Below are 20518 nucleotides of genomic sequence, written 5' to 3' on the forward strand. Positions count from 1 at the left end.
GTTCCTGCGGTTACGTAAGGGGTGACAAAGCCACGGTGCCACCATAAACCATATTTTCAACCACACTCCTACTCGTGTATAATATAAAAGGTTATTGCTTTTCTCCTTTTGCATTCTTTTACAAGTTCAATTTTACGAATCCCAGCTATAAACCTTTCTTTTTCGCCAATGTTTAATATTTCGTATTAACAAAGAAAAGAAAGCAAAAATTTTACGAGGATGATAAATAATACAATACCATTGACGCAGTTGATTTAAATAAGATTCTTTCTTTTTTTTTAAATCCAAGAGTACTCATTAATAATAAAAACGGTTGTCCAATAAGCATGGAATTAAGTATTACGTAAGATTATAGAGAGCTCAATGTAAAAAGAATTTATGACCACATAATGAAATCTTTGCATCTGTTAAAACGACACTTTGCCGACAAATTACGCTGTGCAACAAATTTACGATTAATTTATTCGATATAGAAGAAGCGTATGCAAATTCACGAGTAACATATCATGAGAACGGGCTTGTTGCTACTTTTAGGCTTTACAATAAACGTATAAAGATAAATCGTGTACGTATTCCCATTGTTTTTGAAACAGATGCGACCATTCTTAAATCTTTGCGCAGTTCCTTTGACCTTGTCGTTTGACAAATATTTATGAAATTTAATTAAAATTGTCTTAATACCTATTTGGGGAAAAATACGCGATGGAGTTGGAATAATGGAATTAACAATTCGAAAATGAAAAAGTTTCCGAAACGTCGGAGACCATAACAAGCGTGTTCGCTATGAAATTCAATTTCTACATCTTGACAGGAAAAGGATGGATCGTGAGTTCTAAGATGTCGACAAAAGTACGTCAGAGATAAGCCCCAGGCTTTTGAACCACTTGTTTTAGGTAAGTGGATTCTTGACGAGCCGATTCCTTTGTGACACGAAAGTATACTCGACAGGAGAGAGCTTATTTGCATTCGATAACAGCCGAAGCGAACGGTTAAAAGAGGATCGCACCTTCGACCAAATGTGTAGCAACTCGCCTGTGACTATTCGACTGTGAAGATCAATTTCTATCGGTTTCGTGCATGCAAAACTTTACGATGACTAAGTAAAAGTTTTAACTTCAGTTTCCCCATATTATTTTGCTTGATAATTGACACTTGTAATTGAGGAGTAATTAGGCTTTATAATTCCAATTGAAAGCGATGAAAATTTAATTGGTAAAGTAGTTCCATTATTTGATAATGAAAATAATAATAATGAAGTATAGTAAACTAGTAACACTGTGGACGATTCTGCATTGTCAAGGTCCTGACAACTCCTTCGATGACGCAATCAAACAAGAATTTCACGGAATAATTTACAGTGTATAAATATACTTGCCTTGTAATGCACGACGATTATTATACATATTCGATCCTACTTATGTTCCATATCATAATGCAGAATTTTCATTTTCCACATAAGAATGAATTATTTTATAAATGCGGATCAACGATAAACTAAATAACTATAATAAATAAGTCGAGCATGATACATTTAGATTTGAAAAAGAAGCTTAAAAATCGTATTCTTGATTAAATGCAATTCTAAATGACTCGAAAGGAACTAAATTACGATTACCCTTTAAAGTATATTAGGTAATCGAAAATGAACGCAAACTGGTTACCGATTGATTTATATTTACACGACCTCCGAATATATAAATATTATGGAAAATTCTGCATTTTCTGAAATGTCACGTATTACGTACCACATTAAGGAACGTGTATAGACCTTAATTGCGTTTGCTAGAGAAAGGTGAAGAGGAATCATTTGAACGTAAATTCATTACAATGGCTGTGACGTATGGCATAATTTTCGCTTATCGTTCATCAAGGAATTATTACTAAATTTATCGCCAAACCGAATGTATCTTAATTAAAACCAATTATAAATTCCTCAAATTTCTTGCCATAAATACGAAGATGAAAAAATAAATGGAAAGAATTTCGTACAAATAAGTTATGATAAATTTTACAGACAAGCGGACAATTAAAAGCAATTTTCGTATTTCGCAATTTGAGTCGTAGGTGGCTGCAATTTCATATGTGCAAGGACGTAGCTTTAAAGGAAGCAATTAGATTTGAAGAGGAAGGACGAAGGTTTTTTAATAAGTCATTTTTTTTCATAACGGTGTTACGCACTCGAAGGACGCGAGTTGCGAAATTATTAGGTCTCATCGTCGCAGAATGTACCTTCTTTCAACGTCAAGAATTTCTTCTTCCGTTATTTCCGTGTGAAACACGAGTCAAGGAAAGCATTAGAATTCAATCTGACTGTTTCTACTTTCCATGAATTAGAAATATTTGCAATCTGCAATTTTCTTATAAACTTTAGATATTTTGCAATGTAGAACATTAAATTTAAGAATTCGTGCATATTCGAGGAAGCAGTAATTACAGTAAACAAATATTTATCGCGCCAGACTTTTCACAAGCTTTTCGAAGCTGGTAAGTTTGTCACTTTTTCTATCTTTTCTACTCGTTACAATCTGATCAGTAGACCATGAGTGTTGATGAACTTTTAGATAATTAAAATTTGCATAAATGCACAAGATGCATAGAGTGCCAATAATAAACAAAAATATACAAAACGTGCAAAATAAATTACTCGTTATATCATTTAACGAGTGAAAAAATTCTTGTCCATAAAAATATGAATTTACACCATTTACAAATATGAATAGACACCAGCTACTCATTAACGATACTTAATCCGGAAAGAAAAAAGTAAAAAAGAAGTAACAAAGACAGCGAACTAATTTCACTGGAGATTTCGTTTCCTTTACATGGTTCTTCAATTACAAGGGAACAGATCCATTCTCGTCCTCGCGTAACTTCACCTTATTAAATCGTCGCCTGCTATACACACGGCCGAAATCGGTTTACGTAATCGATCCGTGATCCACCTCCGAACGCATTTCGCTTTTTCGCATTCCAGCGTTGGTAGCACCCAAGATGTCCGCTCGTAAGACCCATGTTCTCTGCCTCCACTTTCTCCAGAATTACATCATACGCTGCTGGCCCATGGCACCCCATTCCTACAGCTGCGGGTTGCTTTCGGCGCTGCCACAGGCACGCGCATAAATATCGAGTAAATATTTTCGTCAGCCGAATCCGTTGAATATTAGCGGCAATAGGGAAGTCGTTAAACATCCAAAGCTGTGAAACATCGCGTGCTTTTTCAAAGACGAAGGAAATATGGAAATATAAATGAATATGGAAGTGTAAGATTTTTTTTGTAATAGGTATCCTATGGAAATTTTTGCATGCACGAGGTTAAAAAGTAGTGAAGTCAAATTTACTTTGATTTTACTGACACTTAGAACACGGAATATCGTTCCTTTATTTTTATTGCTTTGATTCTTCAATAAAATCTCCAATAAAAGCGTAACTTAGGCGCCATATTCCACACGAGCGAATTTTATTTATAGTATTTTTCGGGAAAGATCGTTTCGCAAAGAATAAATCGCATAAAATTTCACATGTCAAAATATTTCGAGAAGAACACGTGCGATGTAATCGTTACTTATTTGAAGTATTTTACAATTTTACTCGGTATGACGAGGGATCTTTCTTGCTCGTTACTTTTAACAGAGCACCGCGGTCTTCTTTACGAAACCATATTGTAGTTTCTCTTTCTATCATTGTTACTTGACCATTAATCAACTCATTCTATTCATCCTATATCGTGCTATCGGTGTTAATCCGTGTTATTTTAACCAACGCCGCCACAAAAGCTTCGTTTTCGCAAAGTCATTTAAAAGTAATCGCGCGCCCGTCTTACGTCACACGCAATTTGAACTATTGTAGATTTATTCGCTGGGAAGGGATACCGGGCCTTGAATCGTTCGCCTGAAATTACGTTCGTGATCTAGTGATCGTTTCGTTCAGATCATCGGACGAACGAGAAAGGAGAAAGAACAATTTCACTGTCATTGGGTATTCGTAACTCGCGAACACGCAATCTTTTTAAATCTTTGTGTGTCATAAATTTTGTCGGATATGATCTCATGAACGATATGACATTTGGCTGATAATGTTTTATCGATGAAAGACATACTTGAGTTACCTAAGCGATTTGAATAATACTGCCAAAATTCTTTGTATCAAGAAATCGTTTCATAATTTACATCATCACGAGATAAGTTGCTTGCAACTATAAAATGATATTTCATTCCAAAAGAAATTGATTTTGGCTTCATTATTTCTCTAAGTTTGTACTCAGAAGCCTAAAAAAAAAAACAGCCTACATAGTTATTTCACTATACAAGACTGCACGATTCTTCCTTTTCTTGAGCCAATTTCATTTTGTTTCTTTAATATCGATTAGTTAGAAAGATTACGCAGAAAAGATTCGAGCGGGAAATGCGACGTTCCCGAATTTAATCGGCGTTAGCCCGCGTTAACGGCCCACGCTAAAAAGGAAAGAAAATAAAACCACGCGGGAGGAATCCAGTTTTCAATAAGGATCGTAGACAGGAAAGAAAGTTGTCTCGAAACACACACATTACGTCTTTAGTTCGCTTAGAAATCACAAAGGAGTCTGGAACGAGAGTGAACTTGTAGCTAGCAGTCACGGTGACGTCAAGTCCACGTTCGATCGTGATATCGAAAAACGATGCCGATCTTCCCCGTGACTTTCTATAGATCACGGAAGTAAAAGTGTAACAGTTTGACGAACAGTCTATCCACATAAGAATGTAAAAAAAGTAGTAAACAGAGTAATAAATCATACTGAGTGGAATTTTTCGAACGAAAAATTTCATTTTGCGATGTCAAAGGTGACATTTTCGAACCTTTTTAAATTCAGCAATGCTATAATTCAGTAATCAATCGGAGAATATACGAAAATTTTTGAAAATATTATCTTTTCTTTATTAAATGAGATAAATGTTATAGAACTCTTCCTGGAAACAGTTGTGACAGAACTGCCACTTAAATAGAGACGTGTACTAACTACAAATAGATGCGTCAGCTGAGAATTCGCTGGCCTTATCCGTAAACTCGTCCAAAATGTAGTGCAATCGGTGTTGTCTACTGTTACCAAGTAAATCAAGTGCTTCTTAGCAACTTAGATCTTCCAGCAATTTAGGCTGGGAATTTAATGGAATGGGTCAGTTTTCCAGAAAACTGAGATTGATCATTCGCGACACGGTTCAAAATTTAATTTGATCGAACATTTTATAGGACGGAGGATCATAAATCAGATCGTTTAGTCGAAACTTTATGCGGTACGATGTGCACATTTGCATAATTCATGAAGTTACGATACTGTGAAGCATCGTCCACCGTTTTGGTAAGGGAGTAGGCACCATTAAGGAACAATAGCTGCAGATGAATGGCGAAAGTTCAAGTTGACAAAATGTGTGGACACTTGTGTCCATTTGTAACAAAGAATATTTTGCGTTCTTTTCATTCTCACATCTGCGAACGTCGAATCGGACGAATAACGATTTTTTAATTAATAATTTATGCTTTTCACAGAGAAGAGATTCTCTTAAAGCTCGAAGCACAATTTTTTCGAACGTACGAAATTGTATATACGTATTGTATATAATTGTTATATATGAAATGAACTTTATCAACTTTGTCTTTGTTGGAAAGTTGCAATTTATTTTTTCGTCAGATTCCTTACCCAAAGTTGCACTCACTGTCAAATTACATGCCATACGACGTCCTTTATTTCGTTCATGGAGAACCAGTATGTGTACTAAAATTAAAACTCGCAATTCTTCGTGTTATTCAACTACATTGCACGTTGCAAGTAACCAGCTTGTATACCGAGTGTAAACGATACAGAGAGCTCGTAAATTCAATCGGGTGTTAAAGCAAACATGTTTCGGAGATTGAGACCGGCTCATTGACAGAAATATGAGGAGATAAAAACTTGGAATTTTATTCAGGGCGGTAACACAAGTTTCATCCGATTTTCATTAATCCGCTGGCTCTTTTTCGAATTTCAAGGTGGTATGTACATGATGACCCTACCGTCGCCATCGCGATAAAATATGCTATGGTATGCAATCGTTTGTAATATCATTCACGTATTTTGCGGATTAATCAATCTATTGAGCATCAATAGAGTTTGTAAAGAGTTCACAGCTTTTCTTAAAAAGTACTACGTTATGTTTAATGACGATCACCGAATTCGCATTAGCATATCATATGTGCAAATTTACTTTCTATTCTACATTCAGATATTCCATAAAATTTTTACCTTCCATGATACAACTTACCTAATTTACGATCGCGTTACACATTCGCAGTTCTCTGATACTCCTGTAGAATGGTTCGTCATGGTCGAACTACTGCCACGGTCAATCGGTATGCTTCACAGAACACCACTGTCAATAAGTCACCTTGATCTACAGCTGTACATAAATTCAACGATCAACAAAATTACTCAGTCATTAAATTGCCAATTATCTGGTTTACCCTCTTATTATTGTGTCCAATAATCTAGCGATCATAGCAAATCTGCCGTTAATTCAATAAGTTAATCTTATATGCTTGTATGCTATGCGTTTACTGACAATTAATTTGTATTTTATTATGACTAGAATGAGCACATCCCTTCGCTCGCATGTGGGTGCAAACAGTTCAATAACGAAGCGTTTAGAACGACTTTCTAGATATATGATAAAAAAGACAGGAGCGTGGACGGCGATTATTTAAATTGCACGGGTGAAACCAACAGAGACTCTGATGTATGTAGATTGGTCTGGTTGATCTTTATTTTTTAAATTCTTAATTGCTGCCGTTCGATGACGCTGCGGGCTATGTCTGTAATAGGATGGCCTTAGGGAATGGTCTCGATAGTTGGCAAAAAAAAGTTTGACCGAGGGAATTGACGTTTGAAAGGAGAAGGCGGCTGATTGGACGACTTCGTTTGAGAATTGTTTCTTATGTGTGTTTTATCATGGAGTATGAATCATCATCGATAATTGTCATAGACATAAAATAACAAAAATTAGAAAAAAATTATTTACGACAATTTTGTCATGAAATATTCGATCGAAGATTGGAATATAATAGAATTCTGAGTATCGTGCAAATGTTCATTTGTTTTTAGAACTATGACACATTCTCCATGCCATTACGTAGGTCCTAGTTCGAATGCAAGCAACTTCGCAAGATACTTACTCAGCAAGTGGAATTGACATCGTATTGTATTACTGATCCGTGAGATGGACTCGATTCTAAATTTCTTCGACATTCAATCGTTCGATTAGTCAGCCAGGTTGAATAGTAGCTAAGAGCATTCCTCCTTTCTCCAACAGTTCCAAGGAAAGCATTCCGTCCCAGGGCATGGAAAACGCCATTCCACCTCTGCGTCAAGATATTCAGGTTTATGAATCATCATTTTGTTAACAAAATTACTACGAAATTTTAAATACTAATCTTTTAACTTCCAAAAAATTTTCGTTAGATAACTCTGCCGTTTCTCTCTAGATCTATCAATCATTCTTTGCAATGTATATAGTGCAGAATTATACAACTCCTCCTGATTCTTAGCCTTGTTTGTATAAATTAATTAGTTCATAACACTCTAGATGACGTTAATTGATTTGACAGCTTCTTAACCAATATATTCATATATTCGGCACGATATTAGTAGGACATGTTGTCGTTTCATCCCCTCTATCACCATTCTGAAGGATCTTTTTCATGGACACCCCGTACGATATAAAGGCCAGAGCCAAGCATTTTAACTTTCACCATTTTTACTACTAATTTAATGCTTCAAAATGGTCACGGTATTTTCAAACTACATAATGTTAAATCTCATCAGCGGAAATTACAATTTCTCGTTAAGTGATTCGAGAAGCGGCATTGTTCGCGAGGTTTAGTGCCTTCTGAATTGCCTCATTGGGCCTGGGCTTAAGATCGACGCACATAAGGCTTTCGATTGTTGGTTGAATAATTCACGCGGCACAATTAAGCAATCCTTCGTCTACGTCGCGTGTAAACGAAGATTAACGCATTGCTCCTTGACTAGCTGAGAGATCCACTATTCGACAGTTGAAACGTTGTAGGTAGGTAGTACATGTAAAGCCGGAACGACTTTAACGAAAGGTGATGCAATTCACCCTGGCGCCAGATTTTTAAACGTGCCCCCATTTTTGGCAACTTGGTCCATCGTATAGTATCGGCATTGTCAAATCGGCAAGGCCGCGCTCTGTTGGCGCACGCCTAACCCAGACCTTCGCGAGATAAGCTGAAACTCGTTTGGTTTACGAGTACTGCTCTGCTCGACTCACGTTACGAGAGATTCTTTATCTACGGTGGGCCTTGAGAAATATGTGCGAAGTTCTGTATTTTTTAAATCGAGTTCTGAGGGTGAGGGATCGTTTAGATTACAATTTGCGTTTAAATCTGTTAAGGACTAGCCGATGAAATTATGTAAAAAGATTCGATAAACGAAAAACGTTAATAGAGTAACTTATACATTCCTACGTTGTGGTACCGAAAATTTCTATTACTTAGAAACAAACAGAAAATAATTTATAATTGTAGAAGGAAGAGAAGACATTGAAAAATGTAATAAATTTAAGATTAAGGTATTGGGAAGGAACGAAGAAATTTAGAAACTAAAGAATCATAAAAATTACAAGACAGGTTAGTCAGGTAGACGTACAAAAGAAGAGAAACAATGTACTTACATATTAATGCTATAAATTTATTATTAAGCTAGTATGTGTAAGATAGGAAAATGAATAGCAGATAAGGTTGAAATATAGCTGAATAATAATTCTTCTATTAGGGGTACAATTTCTAAGCAATTGCCGGGATGATTAGAAGAATAATAATTGCGAGTGATATTAAATTACAGTAGTTACATATACTTTGCGTAGTGAGAATGGAGCATATGTTCAGGAAGTATGTATGTCACTTCTGTTTCGACATTAGACATATCGAGTGCCTTCTATAGAACAAACGAAGTTTGTTCCCACCCTTGAAACAAAGTGTTTCGTAATTTTCTATCGCGAGTAACTGGCCATCACGCGAAAGTCCTTCGCTTCTTAAGAATTCTTCCTACCTGTTATATGACAAAGGTGTCATTTCGCGGATTGTACAACTGTAAAAATCAATATTACCGATGCATCTATACACAAACCTATTACAACAGGTTTCACTCCTTTTTCTATTTATATCTTTATATAATTGTGCTTCACAATGGACACAAATATCTCTGAAAAATGTCATACGCACCATAGACAGATAAAATAATAATAAAATAGATAACAAAAAATTCAGAGAAAGAAATGGAAAAAATCATATTCACTTCAAAATTGTGTTATTTCAAGAACCTTTTAATCTTAAAAGGAGTTTTAACATTAAGCATGCGTGTTCAAGTATCGTGTAAGGAACAGGATCAATATCGAAATTGTGTTACACCGTAAACTGGCTAATTTGTTTGCTACAAAATGAAAACGAAAGGATCAGTCTGTGGAACAACGAGCAGGATCAACGTGAGCGTGTCGAAACATGGTCCACCTACAACAAGAGTTAATCATGTCAAGGACCCATTCAGCCTTCTCTCCGCTTCGTATAATCTTGTTATAATACCCTCTTAACCCTACGCGCGGGCGCCAGTGAATCAATTTTATTCGGCTCTCGCTTATCCGTTTAATGATAATGAGTTTAAAGGAATTCGGACGCGTGCCAACGTTGACAATTGCGTTACGACACATCAAGATCCCAGGGATTAAATTTTGGCATTTTCTAAATCGCGATTATTATTTTTTTTGGACAAAATAAAAGTACACGGACATAAATGATAAACTTTACATGAAAACTGGATATTATAATATTAAATCGTATTATCTTTCGGAAGAATTTAGAGTCTGAAAAATATTCATTTCACTCTTATTCTATACTTTCGTAACTAATATAGTTGTATTTTTACTTCATGCATGAAGTAATTCTCGTGTTCCAGATTACTGATTTCATACTACTCAGAAATTGATTTTTTATTGTTCCTACGCATTCCCAGAAAAAAGTATTATGGCCTCTTCTCTGATACAAGACAATCGTACTGTTCCTAGGATGGATATTTAGATCACCCTCTGATCCAGGCTTGCAGAACAATGGTAACAGTGAAATGTCATCTGATTTTATGACGTCGTAATAAGACGGCTTAGAAATAATCGATGACCGAACTTTGCAATATTGTAATGTATCTACGATAGTGTTTCGATCTTCAATCTTTGCTATGATCGATTCTCCTGGTTCTGAGCACCAATTAGATTCCTCATTGATCTTTTCCAGACAGCTTCGATGAATCATTTGCGATGTCTCGGAAGAAGAACGAGCAATCCAGTCCTATTGAAGTAATCAGCTGCCTTTTAGTTTAATTACTGGTTTAATTACTGTATCTAACAAAGCTTATCCGCGTGTTTGCTCCCCTTTCCATTATATAAATACTGCGTTTCCTTTCAATATCGGTTGCACTTGGAACAATTCGCTTCTACATTGAAACAATCGGTATTTTCGAGCAATTTCAGTCAAAGTTTCTGGCTTAGACTCACCAGATTTTTCAATCGGTTACGTAAGCGAATAAAGTCTCCATAGACTCCATATAATCGCATTATCGTCGCTCAGATAAGATCACTACGGTTTTAAAGTCGCAATCGAAGAGTTATCAATTTCGATTGACATCTGTAAATTCCACAGTGACGACTTGCAAAGCCTATTCTTCGAACGTAAGATCATCGTCGATGTTCCAACCACGCCACTCTACTCTCGTTTTTTATTCCTTTATTATCAACATTCGGTTGTAAGCCGAATAAACATGACCATACCCGTTTCGTGACATAAGCAGATCGTGAAGGCAAAAGTGTCCTGATTTTTTCGAACTTGCTGTCATTGTGACTGATTAGATTAGACGAGGCGTGTTTGATACGGTGCGATTACGTTTTATGGATCAGAAAGAGTATCACGTAAAATGAATTATTTTTGTTAGTAAATATACGTTATAGTTAATAGAATATATAGAATTGAAGAAATCATATGCAAAATAGAATTTTACAGAAAAAAGTTGGCCATTAGTAACTATTAATTTCCTAAAAGGATTGACGATCAAATTGTAGACAAAAAGAAAAAAATTCCTTTTTTTCTCACTTCACAGAGTTGCGTTGCTTTGTTTGTAATTTCTGATAAGTTCCATCTGTTCAAAGATATTAAAAATTTTCTTCGCATTACTATCACGAAAGTCTAGCCAGAATTCATACAACAGTGGAATTAATTGATAGATAAAAATAATCTTCACGTACTTCTGAAACGCGTGAAACGTATGTAACGATGATGAAATTGATTGCGGTGCTGTTGAAATCGCCCAGTGCATAATAACAATTTATGTTAATTTTATTGATAAATTAAATTGAAAATTTAATCCAACAACGAAATCACTGTCAAGATATTTTCATACTAATGTATGATGCTTTATTATAAGTGCATTTCTTTGATAGATATGTTGCAAATAATGCTTACGTCGGAGTAACTGATAAACTGATATTACGACGTCATTTATAAAGATAACTTAATTGACTTAAGAAAGAATTAGGTACTGATATTTCCTGAGAATCCAATCGAGTTTCTTCAAGTATTTTTTTAAATATTCATTATCGTTATTCGTCATTAATTTACAATTCATTCTTTTTGGCGTGACTATGAATATTGGAGATAACATTTTTAGTGGATATAAAAGATATCTATGTGAAATCACCCTTCTTCTATTCTGCGTTATTCAATTCGTTGCTCAAACAAGATAGACATAAAATGTGGAAATCTATTTATAAAAGTACCATTATAAATATGTTACAGTCTGAAAATAAAGTCAGTCCAATATTCAAAGTTCCCACATCTGCTCTACTCTAAGCCGGTAAACATCGATCGATAACAAGCTTGAGGCCCCCTTCAGGATATTCCCTGAATTATCAGTGACAAGCCGGTTCTCACAGTTCCATTCAGTAACGCTAGCCGCGCTGCTTCCCAGAAACTGCTCGTACTACGTTTCAGTACAGTTTAATCAATAAGTTTACTAGTTAGCTGCGTCGTAAATTCAAACATTCTATACATGTATGAACGTATACTATCCGAGGAAGATTTTTCTTTATTCCATAGATACCAATCAAACGGCGCTGCTTATTTGCGATATCTATTCCTCACACAATCCTTTCAAACAATATTCTCACAAACAACATTACAGATTTATTCGTGCCTAACGATAAATCCTTTAAACAGTGCCAATATTTGTTATTCATGAATAAACTCTAAAACTGTATTTATTATTTTTCTATTCGTTATTCCTTAGGTTAGCAGCATTGAATGATACTTTATTCTTAAAATTCTATACTTTAACATCTAGTTTCACGTGTTGTTATTCCAAATGATGTTTGTTAAACTTTGACTTCTTTCCACTCTCGTCAATTTTCTACCGCGCAATTGCCAGAGCTGATTGATCAAACTGTACGGCGGTAGCGATAACTGCGCCACATGAAGTTGAATGAACAGCTGTTAAAATTTCCTCTGTCAAAACTCTTATTTGCTCGTCAATGGTATCAACGTCTGCTCGGAAAGTTGTCGATGCAGTGAGGGCGCCTGTCTTTCATTCCCACAAAATTCGTATCTAAATAGGCCGAAGAAAGGGGGCGCATGCGTAACTTCTCTGCATTGACACGAGGAAGCTAAGCTGAATTTCACTCAGTTCTCTAGTGGCCGGTTTGAGAAGGGCTGCCACAAGAGAAGACGCGGTTTGTTAGTGTTTCTCGTCTCGCGCCTGCGCTTTTCTTCGCCTACGAATCCACTTCACGAGTCGCAACGTCACCAGAAGGTTTCCTATCACGAGAATGTCGTATTGCACCCGAATCCTTCGGGATCAGGTATGCTTAATTTTCTTCAACGTTTTGTATACCAAAAGAATTTCATCGTCGAAGAATATCAAATTGAATCAGTGATATGAAATCAGTCTGTGCCTTGAGTTTGACCGCTCGACCCCATTATCAAGGTCGATCGTGTCATGTTGAAGTGACCAACTATCGATCATTGATTTGAATGTTGACAAAAATCCACTTTTTTTCTTTTTGAATCAACTAACCATGGTCTGTGAGAGCAATGATCTTTCAAGTGATGAGTATTCGCCGCACATTTGATTATCTTAACTGAAAATGATCGTGTTACATTTTCATTGTGACATTCGAGGATACTCTATAATTTGATCGCCAGGTTTTGTGATAATCATTGGACGAAATCATTTAATCGGTATTTTGGAAGCAAAGCGCATTTGGAGCACTTAAGACAGTGCAGCAGAGAAAGATATATCGCGATAATAACAATGTACGAGTGATTAGGGAAATGGACCGAATAAGACGATACAGACACGTTACATAATATCTTTCGAAATTATTGCATATAACAAGTACATTTTTAGGAGATTTCGAGGTTAGGTTTGCGGCCATTGCGCCAGGGCTGCGTGACAGACAAAGATGAATGGAAAATATTCATCAATCGGTAATTTGATCCGTTGGTTTTTCTTCGAGACGTCCGATAAATTTTTATATGATAAGAATATATATACTAACTAATAACGATCGTGTGCTGTTGAATCAAGAATAATTACACTGGATGCTTTATATACTTTCCGGAATATGGTTTTTTCCAAAATATTTCGCGAGAAGTTGAGCAAATTTTTCGTCTTCGTAAATAAAAGAATTACGTAACTGTTGTATGTAGATGAATCTATTCATACTATTTCGTCACATGTACATACTTATACGTAACAAGTTAAGGACACAGCAAAGTAGAGATATAGCTAAACTATTTCATTATCATTAATCTTCTTCTCAACTATCGTGTTTTTGTCGTATAGGCGTAAGTTTTCCACTTGAACTCAGGAAATATTACTGAGCTGTTAACAATAAAATTACTTTTAAACATATCTACGAAGATGTTAAGCTCGCATTATCTGCAAGCGAAACGTTACTATCGTCAATAAACATTAATTACGCTAGTGTACATCAGGCTCAGGTATAGCGCATAACTGTGTATACTATTCACAAATTAGATGCTATCATAAATTATTTCTGAAATTCATATCTGAGTTGACCTAATTTAAGATATGCAGATATAACTTTCGCATTCTTTACTTTTTCTGAAACATGATTTCCATATCTTTTAAATTCAATTTCTTACTCGTTTGATATTCAAAGATTGGTACGATAATTAATTAGTGAATTTCATTTGTAGAAGCTCGCTATCTTTGCGATAGACATCCAGCAAAGATGCTTCAGCGTGAGCGCGTTGAATTTTGCCGCCAACAAGGTGGCAATGTCCAAATTCGATAAGGACACCTACCTTCCGTACGACAAATTAGAGGAAAAACTTAAAGTGGTGAAGAAAAGGCGAGTATAAGATGTCTGCATAATCAAGCACAGTATTTTTGATTTCCTAATCGAGCATATGATAAAATATTTGTAGGTTGACCCGACCGCTGACACTGTCCGAAAAAGTTTTGTATTCCCATCTCGATGAACCCGACAAACAGGAAATCGTCCGTGGTACTAGCTACCTCAGGTTGCGACCTGATCGTGTGGCTATGCAAGATGCCACTGCCCAGATGGCCATGTTGCAATTTATTAGTTCTGGTATAGTTTAAAGCATTTGTAATTTAATTAAAAAGAACTCCTATTTTTCTTTTTAGGAAGACATTCTCTTATATTCTGTCGTTTGAGTAAAAAATAAGGATTCATGTAGTAATTTTATTATAAATTGTGCAATTTCTCCAATTGGGCCATTCTAAGCCAATAATGCGTTATTAATGATGATATGAAAACTTTTCATATTATCTTACACAAAGGGTATTAACGCCTTTTACAAGCTTGTCCGGCAAAAATCAGTCACATGATACGACCGGAAACAATTTTTACATTAATCATATAAATGTACACAAAACAAAATGCATTTACAAAATGCTATTAATTGTAAGATGATCCTATATGATAATCATAAGATGCTCACTATATCTTTCTATTTTAGTATGCAGGAATTATTTCAAGAAATATTATATAGTATGTGATGTCACCATGAAGTTGTCATTTGAGATGAACGGATTAAATTACTTAGCATTAATCCTCCCCTATAGGACTATAGGATTCCATATCCAAATAAGAAAATGTCTTTTTCACTTACGAGAAACAATTCAGATTAGAAACGATTAAACTTCACAGAAATCTCCAGTTGACTTTAACAATAAAGACACATCTATGATACTTTTTAATCCTTTACTCAAAGTTGCTAATTTTCTGCAGGACTACCAAAAGTCGCCGTACCTTCCACTATTCACTGTGACCACTTGATCGAAGCCCAAATGGGTGGCGATAAAGACTTGAAACGCGCCAAAGACATCAACAAGGAAGTGTACAATTTCTTGAAGACAGCTGGTGCCAAGTATGGCGTTGGTTTCTGGAACCCAGGCTCCGGTATCATCCATCAAATCATTCTGGAAAACTACGCTTTCCCAGGTCTATTGATGATCGGTACCGACTCTCATACACCTAATGGTGGTGGTTTGGGCTGTCTGTGCATCGGTGTGGGTGGTGCTGATGCCGTCGACGTAATGGCTAACATACCATGGGAATTAAAATGCCCCAAAGTCATCGGAGTGAAACTGACCGGAACCTTGAAAGGATGGACCAGCCCTAAGGACATAATCTTGAAGGTAGCTGGTATCTTGACAGTCAAAGGAGGAACTGGAGCGATCGTAGAATACTTTGGACCTGGTGTCGACAATATTAGCTGTACCGGAATGGCGACTATTTGCAACATGGGTGCAGAAATTGGTGCTACTACCTCAATCTTCCCGTACAATTATCGTATGCAAGACTATCTGAAGGCCACTGGACGAGCTGACATCGCTGCTGCCGCGGATATGCATAAAAAAAGTCTCTTAACTGCCGATCCTAATGCTAAATACGATCAACTGATCGAATTGGATTTGTCTACCTTGGAACCACATGTCAATGGACCGTTTACGCCTGATCTCGCTCATCCCATTTCAAAATTGGGTAAGTGGAGTGAATGATCAACGTAGTTAAGGTAGGCGTGCCTGATTAGATTTTACAACACTAATTTTTTTTAATTTTGAAAAGCTTTAAAAGAAGATAAACTAAATATGATTTTTGTTAAAATTCGATGACATTTGACTGTGAATATTCTTTTGCGGGATGTGCAAATAATTTCCAAATATTTTACGTAAATATTTTTCTACTCGATTGAAAAAATATAGTAAATATAATATCAACTTTCTGCTTTGTACTTTAAAAAACTGTAAAGTCTAGAAAATATGTATCTATTCAGATAATACGTAGCTCCTGAGAACATGAAATTTATCGACTCAAAAAATATCCTCTTAACTTTGTATCTGATCTCATATTTTAAGAAAGTACAAAGTTTAGAAAAACTTCAGTGTTAAATTCATAAAAGAAATTGAACGAGGGACATTCATTACTTGTACCGACTAGGTGATGCTGCCAAGAAGAACGGCTGGCCGAACGAGATCAAGGTTGGCCTGATCGGTTCCTGCACAAACAGTTCTTACGAAGATATGGGCCGATGTGCGAACATCGCCAAACAAGCTCTCGATCACGGTTTGAAAGCAAAATCCGCGTTTAACGTTACACCAGGATCTGAACAGATCCGTGCTACCATCGAACGCGATGGAATTGTAAGTCAATTTCTAGAATAATAGTTTCTGATTAGAATTCAAAGCCTCTACCAAAGTCAAAGTTGCATAGTTTCTTTGGAACCGTGCCAAACATTGGTACATGTTACTTAGCAACAAGTAACGCGACCTACGCCAATTCTTAATTTGGCTTCGATATTTTGACAGTGTCAGTAAAAAAATAGAAATTGTCGATTCACATGACGGGATCATTAGATGACAATGAAATCGACTTAGAATACAATCTAGAACAATACATCGCTAGAGGTAGGGATGAAGATTGTTAGAACATTGTAGCAATGTAACAAGACTGTAAGACAATGTAACGAGACTGAAGGATATTCTCACCTTTTAAATTGATATCACAGATATTGCAAATGTTCAAAGTATCAAAAAGTAAGCGAGATATTGCAATTGTTTGAAAAATGTCGCAAAATTATTCAAAATAAAAAAAATGTCAGAGATATTGTAGACTTTTGTGTTAAAAATACTACAGATTTCGTAAACACTCGAAATGCCAAAAATATTAGATATAGATATTTCGAACTTCCAAGCTATTAAATATATCTAAAAATTAAAAAGTCCCAAATATATTGCGAAGATGTAGCAAAACTTTCAAGTCCCTACGAATATTTAAGTTGTTCTAAATTTCACTAGTATTCCCTTGAATATATCTCGTAACTGAGATACTAAAAAAAATTTTAATCCTGTTGATTTAGGCGGAGATCCTTCGAAACTTCGGCGGCACTGTATTGGCTAATGCTTGCGGACCTTGCATCGGTCAATGGGATCGTCAAGACATCAAGAAGGGAGATAAGAACACGATCGTCACTTCGTACAATCGAAATTTCACGGGAAGAAACGATGCCAACCCCGCGACTCATGCTTTCGTCACTAGCCCTGAACTCGTCACTGCCCTTTCGATTGCCGGCCGATTAGACTTTAACCCTGTTACCGATAAACTCAAGGGCAAGGATGGGAAGGAATTTTTTCTCAAAGATCCGTTTGGTAAATATAATTTTCTTATGATTATCAAATTATCTCATTAATGTAAATATTCTGCCATTATGTATGAAACCATAAAAAAGATAACCAAGATCGTAGTTAATTTGCAGACGATTAAACATGAATCACAGCATATGGTATATATCTGTTTCATAACGAGATTGTTTCATAGAGATGTCTGCGAATAATTTATCGTGCCCAGTACTAGATAATTACAAGGTTAAGAATAATATGCAGAGATTAAATCGAAGATCCAATTGGATATCCGATTGTGAAATATTGGACGTAGACTTTCGCCTTTGAAATTGATTATTGAGGTTAAGAGTGGTTTATTACTTAACTATGCGAGACTGCTTCGTGCACAGATAGTGATAAAGTGTTCGTGAATCTGTCGTCTGTCCGTATGTTCTTGTCTTTTATGAAAAGAACAAAGTTCTTCCGTATCTCTGTCTAATGCAACAATCTTCGATGATAAAATCTGTTTACGAGCGGAACTCGGATGTAGTGAATTTGTGAAACATTTCATACGTTTCTCAAACACTGATAACAAACTTTGTACATTACTTGCCTAATTGATATTTTAAAATAAATATAAATAAAATTTTATTTAGGTGATGAACTTCCAAACCGCGGTTTCGACCCTGGCATGGAGACGTACGATGCTCCTCCAGTTGACGGTAGCAGTGTCAAGGTCGACGTAAGCCCGACGAGCGAACGATTACAGTTATTAGAACCATTCGACAAATGGGACGGCAAAGATCTCACCGACATGACTATTTTAATCAAAGTCAAAGGAAAATGTACCACTGATCACATTTCGGCTGCTGGTCCATGGTTGAAGTATCGTGGTCACTTGGACAATATTTCCAACAACATGTTCATTGGGTAAATTTTTCATAATCTGGAATATCGTAAAAGTGATAGCATTCACAATTTTCTAAATTTTGTCTAAAAAATTATCATACATTTTTTAGAGCTGTAAATGCCGAAAATAGCGAGATGAACAAGGTAAAGAATCAGCTAAATGGTGAATGGGGAAAAGTTCCGGATGTTGCCAGACATTACAAGAAAAATAACGTCAAATGGGTAGCCATTGGTGACGAAAACTACGGAGAAGGTTCGTCTCGAGAACACGCAGCTCTTGAACCAAGACATCTCGGTGGCCGTGCCATTATCGTCAAGAGTTTTGCCCGTATCCACGAGACCAACTTAAAGAAACAAGGACTGTTACCTCTGACTTTCGCCAATCCTAGTGATTACGATAAGATCCAGCCTACCGATAAAATCAGTCTTCTGGGATTGAACGATCTGGCGCCTGGCAAGGTACACTTTTGTTGAAGACATTAATTATTTCTTTTGTTAGATAAGACATCTTGTATGGAAATTTAAAGTTTTAGATTGATTGTTTGGTTGCTATCTCTGAATGGTAGAACTTTTTTATGGAATATTAATCGAGCACTATATTGTATTATGTCGAGTGTATTTTGAGAATTAATTAACTATTATTAGATCACTATGACATATAGTATAATTACTTTAATCTGAAAGTCAGCTAAATATAGACGATCAAAGGTAGCACTAAGATAGCACTTGCGATAGCGCAACATATCGAGTATACTATTATAATCATTGCTGATGCGTAGCATTGAAGTATTCGAGCACGTAACCCTTGATTCCAGAATAACAATGTTTAATTTCAACTACACCGTTCCTAGATGGTAAACATTTGGCTAGCAACCAAGGGAAAAAGTTTCTTATACAATCAATGAAAGAAGATTAATTTTCCCTTTTAATTTGCAGCCAGTAAAAGCAGAAATCAAGCACAAGGATGGCAAAGTGGACGCTATATCCCTGAACCACACCATGAACGAGCAACAAATATCCTGGTTCAAAGCAGGGTCGGCTCTGAATCGGATGAAGGAGCTCGCTAGTGGAAAGTAAAACACGTTCGTCTATCAGAATCGCGAAACCGTCATCGTTTTTTGAGAAGACGTGCCACGATCTCGTAGTTCGTTGTGTGTATATCGTTAGTAAGACACGAACAGAGACTGTTACGGTATAACACATTAATCTTCCAGGTAGATTTGCGTAATAAAATCGTGATGGCGAGATTTGTCGTCGTTGCTTTGTGCAACGTGACGTTTCGAAACTAAAGAGAGGGTTATTTAGAGAAAAAGAAGGACATAAAAGAAATGGAAAAAACGAACAGCGCACGTTTCTTTCGTGACAATACCGCTGTATTATTTGTAGTGAAGAAAAGAACGGAAGAAAGCAATGGTAATGAACTATGATCGGGTGAAAGTCGAACGACGAAGAATAATTTTAGACAAATTTTTAGCGCGCATCAGTTAAATCATAGAAGAAGCGAATCGGATCGAATCGTTCTGTAAACATTATTCGAATCGTTCATTGTTCATTACATGTATCGCAATGCAAATCACGCGTCGACAGATTCTTCGAGTTTCGTATAAAGTGCAAGAGGAAATTTCCATGAGTAGATAAGGCGGCAGTGCAACTCACGCGTGCCAACGTGTTCATTTTTAAATCGTGTACAGCCGACAATGGCACGCCGAGATTGCATGCTTCTATCGGACGAGAAATTTATTCTACCTCGGTGGAATCTTCTGTACATACTATGTATTGTTCGCAATGTAGGACACATCGTGGTTATACCGTTTTCTAGGTATTTATGATTGATTCGATCAAATGTAAGATTCGCTGTTGTTATTCGAGGAATAAAAAATTGTACTGAACAGT

The 20518-nt window shown here is 36.2% G+C and overlaps 3 protein-coding genes and 1 long non-coding RNA gene across 8 annotated transcripts in view; 2 read left to right on the forward strand and 2 right to left on the reverse strand.

Annotated features, from left to right (window-relative positions):
* Window positions 1–20518, reverse strand: part of LOC100743269 (mucin-19-like) — a 48287-nt gene that overhangs the window by 26911 nt on the left and 858 nt on the right. Inside the window, exons 2-3 of one of the 5 annotated variants that reach the window (XM_033321873.1) lie at window positions 7180–7365; window positions 6273–6401 (exon numbers count right to left, since the gene is read on the reverse strand). The gene's annotated coding sequence lies outside the window, so the exon portion shown is untranslated. Of the gene's footprint in view, window positions 1–6272; window positions 7366–20518 lie in introns of those variants that run through there. The other 4 variants (XM_033321877.1, XM_033321872.1, XM_033321876.1 and 1 more) reach the window with 4 other exon arrangements.
* LOC112213185 lies at window positions 9550–11224 on the reverse strand. Its single transcript, XM_024369065.2, has 2 exons — window positions 10569–11224; window positions 9550–10362 (listed from the first exon to the last, which is right to left on the reverse strand). Exons 1-2 carry the CDS (start codon window positions 10626–10628, stop codon window positions 9943–9945), a joined length of 480 nt encoding a protein of 159 aa, XP_024224833.1. The 5' UTR covers window positions 10629–11224; the 3' UTR covers window positions 9550–9942.
* On the forward strand, window positions 12720–20517 carry LOC100745301 (aconitate hydratase, mitochondrial). Its single transcript, XM_003491133.4, has 9 exons — window positions 12720–12920; window positions 14284–14438; window positions 14515–14681; window positions 15345–16100; window positions 16557–16759; window positions 17476–17764; window positions 18373–18646; window positions 18736–19084; window positions 19562–20517. The coding sequence occupies exons 1-9, from the start codon at window positions 12888–12890 to the stop codon at window positions 19700–19702; spliced, it is 2367 nt and encodes a 788-aa protein (XP_003491181.1). The 5' UTR covers window positions 12720–12887; the 3' UTR covers window positions 19703–20517.
* LOC117151897 lies at window positions 14688–15258 on the forward strand. Its single transcript, XR_004462057.1, has 2 exons — window positions 14688–15017; window positions 15080–15258. It is a non-coding gene; the product is annotated as an uncharacterized LOC117151897 (long non-coding RNA).

Source organism: Bombus impatiens, unplaced genomic scaffold (assembly GCF_000188095.3).
Source record: "Bombus impatiens unplaced genomic scaffold, BIMP_2.2 scf_0517, whole genome shotgun sequence".
Lineage (NCBI taxonomy): Eukaryota > Metazoa > Arthropoda > Insecta > Hymenoptera > Apidae > Bombus > Bombus impatiens.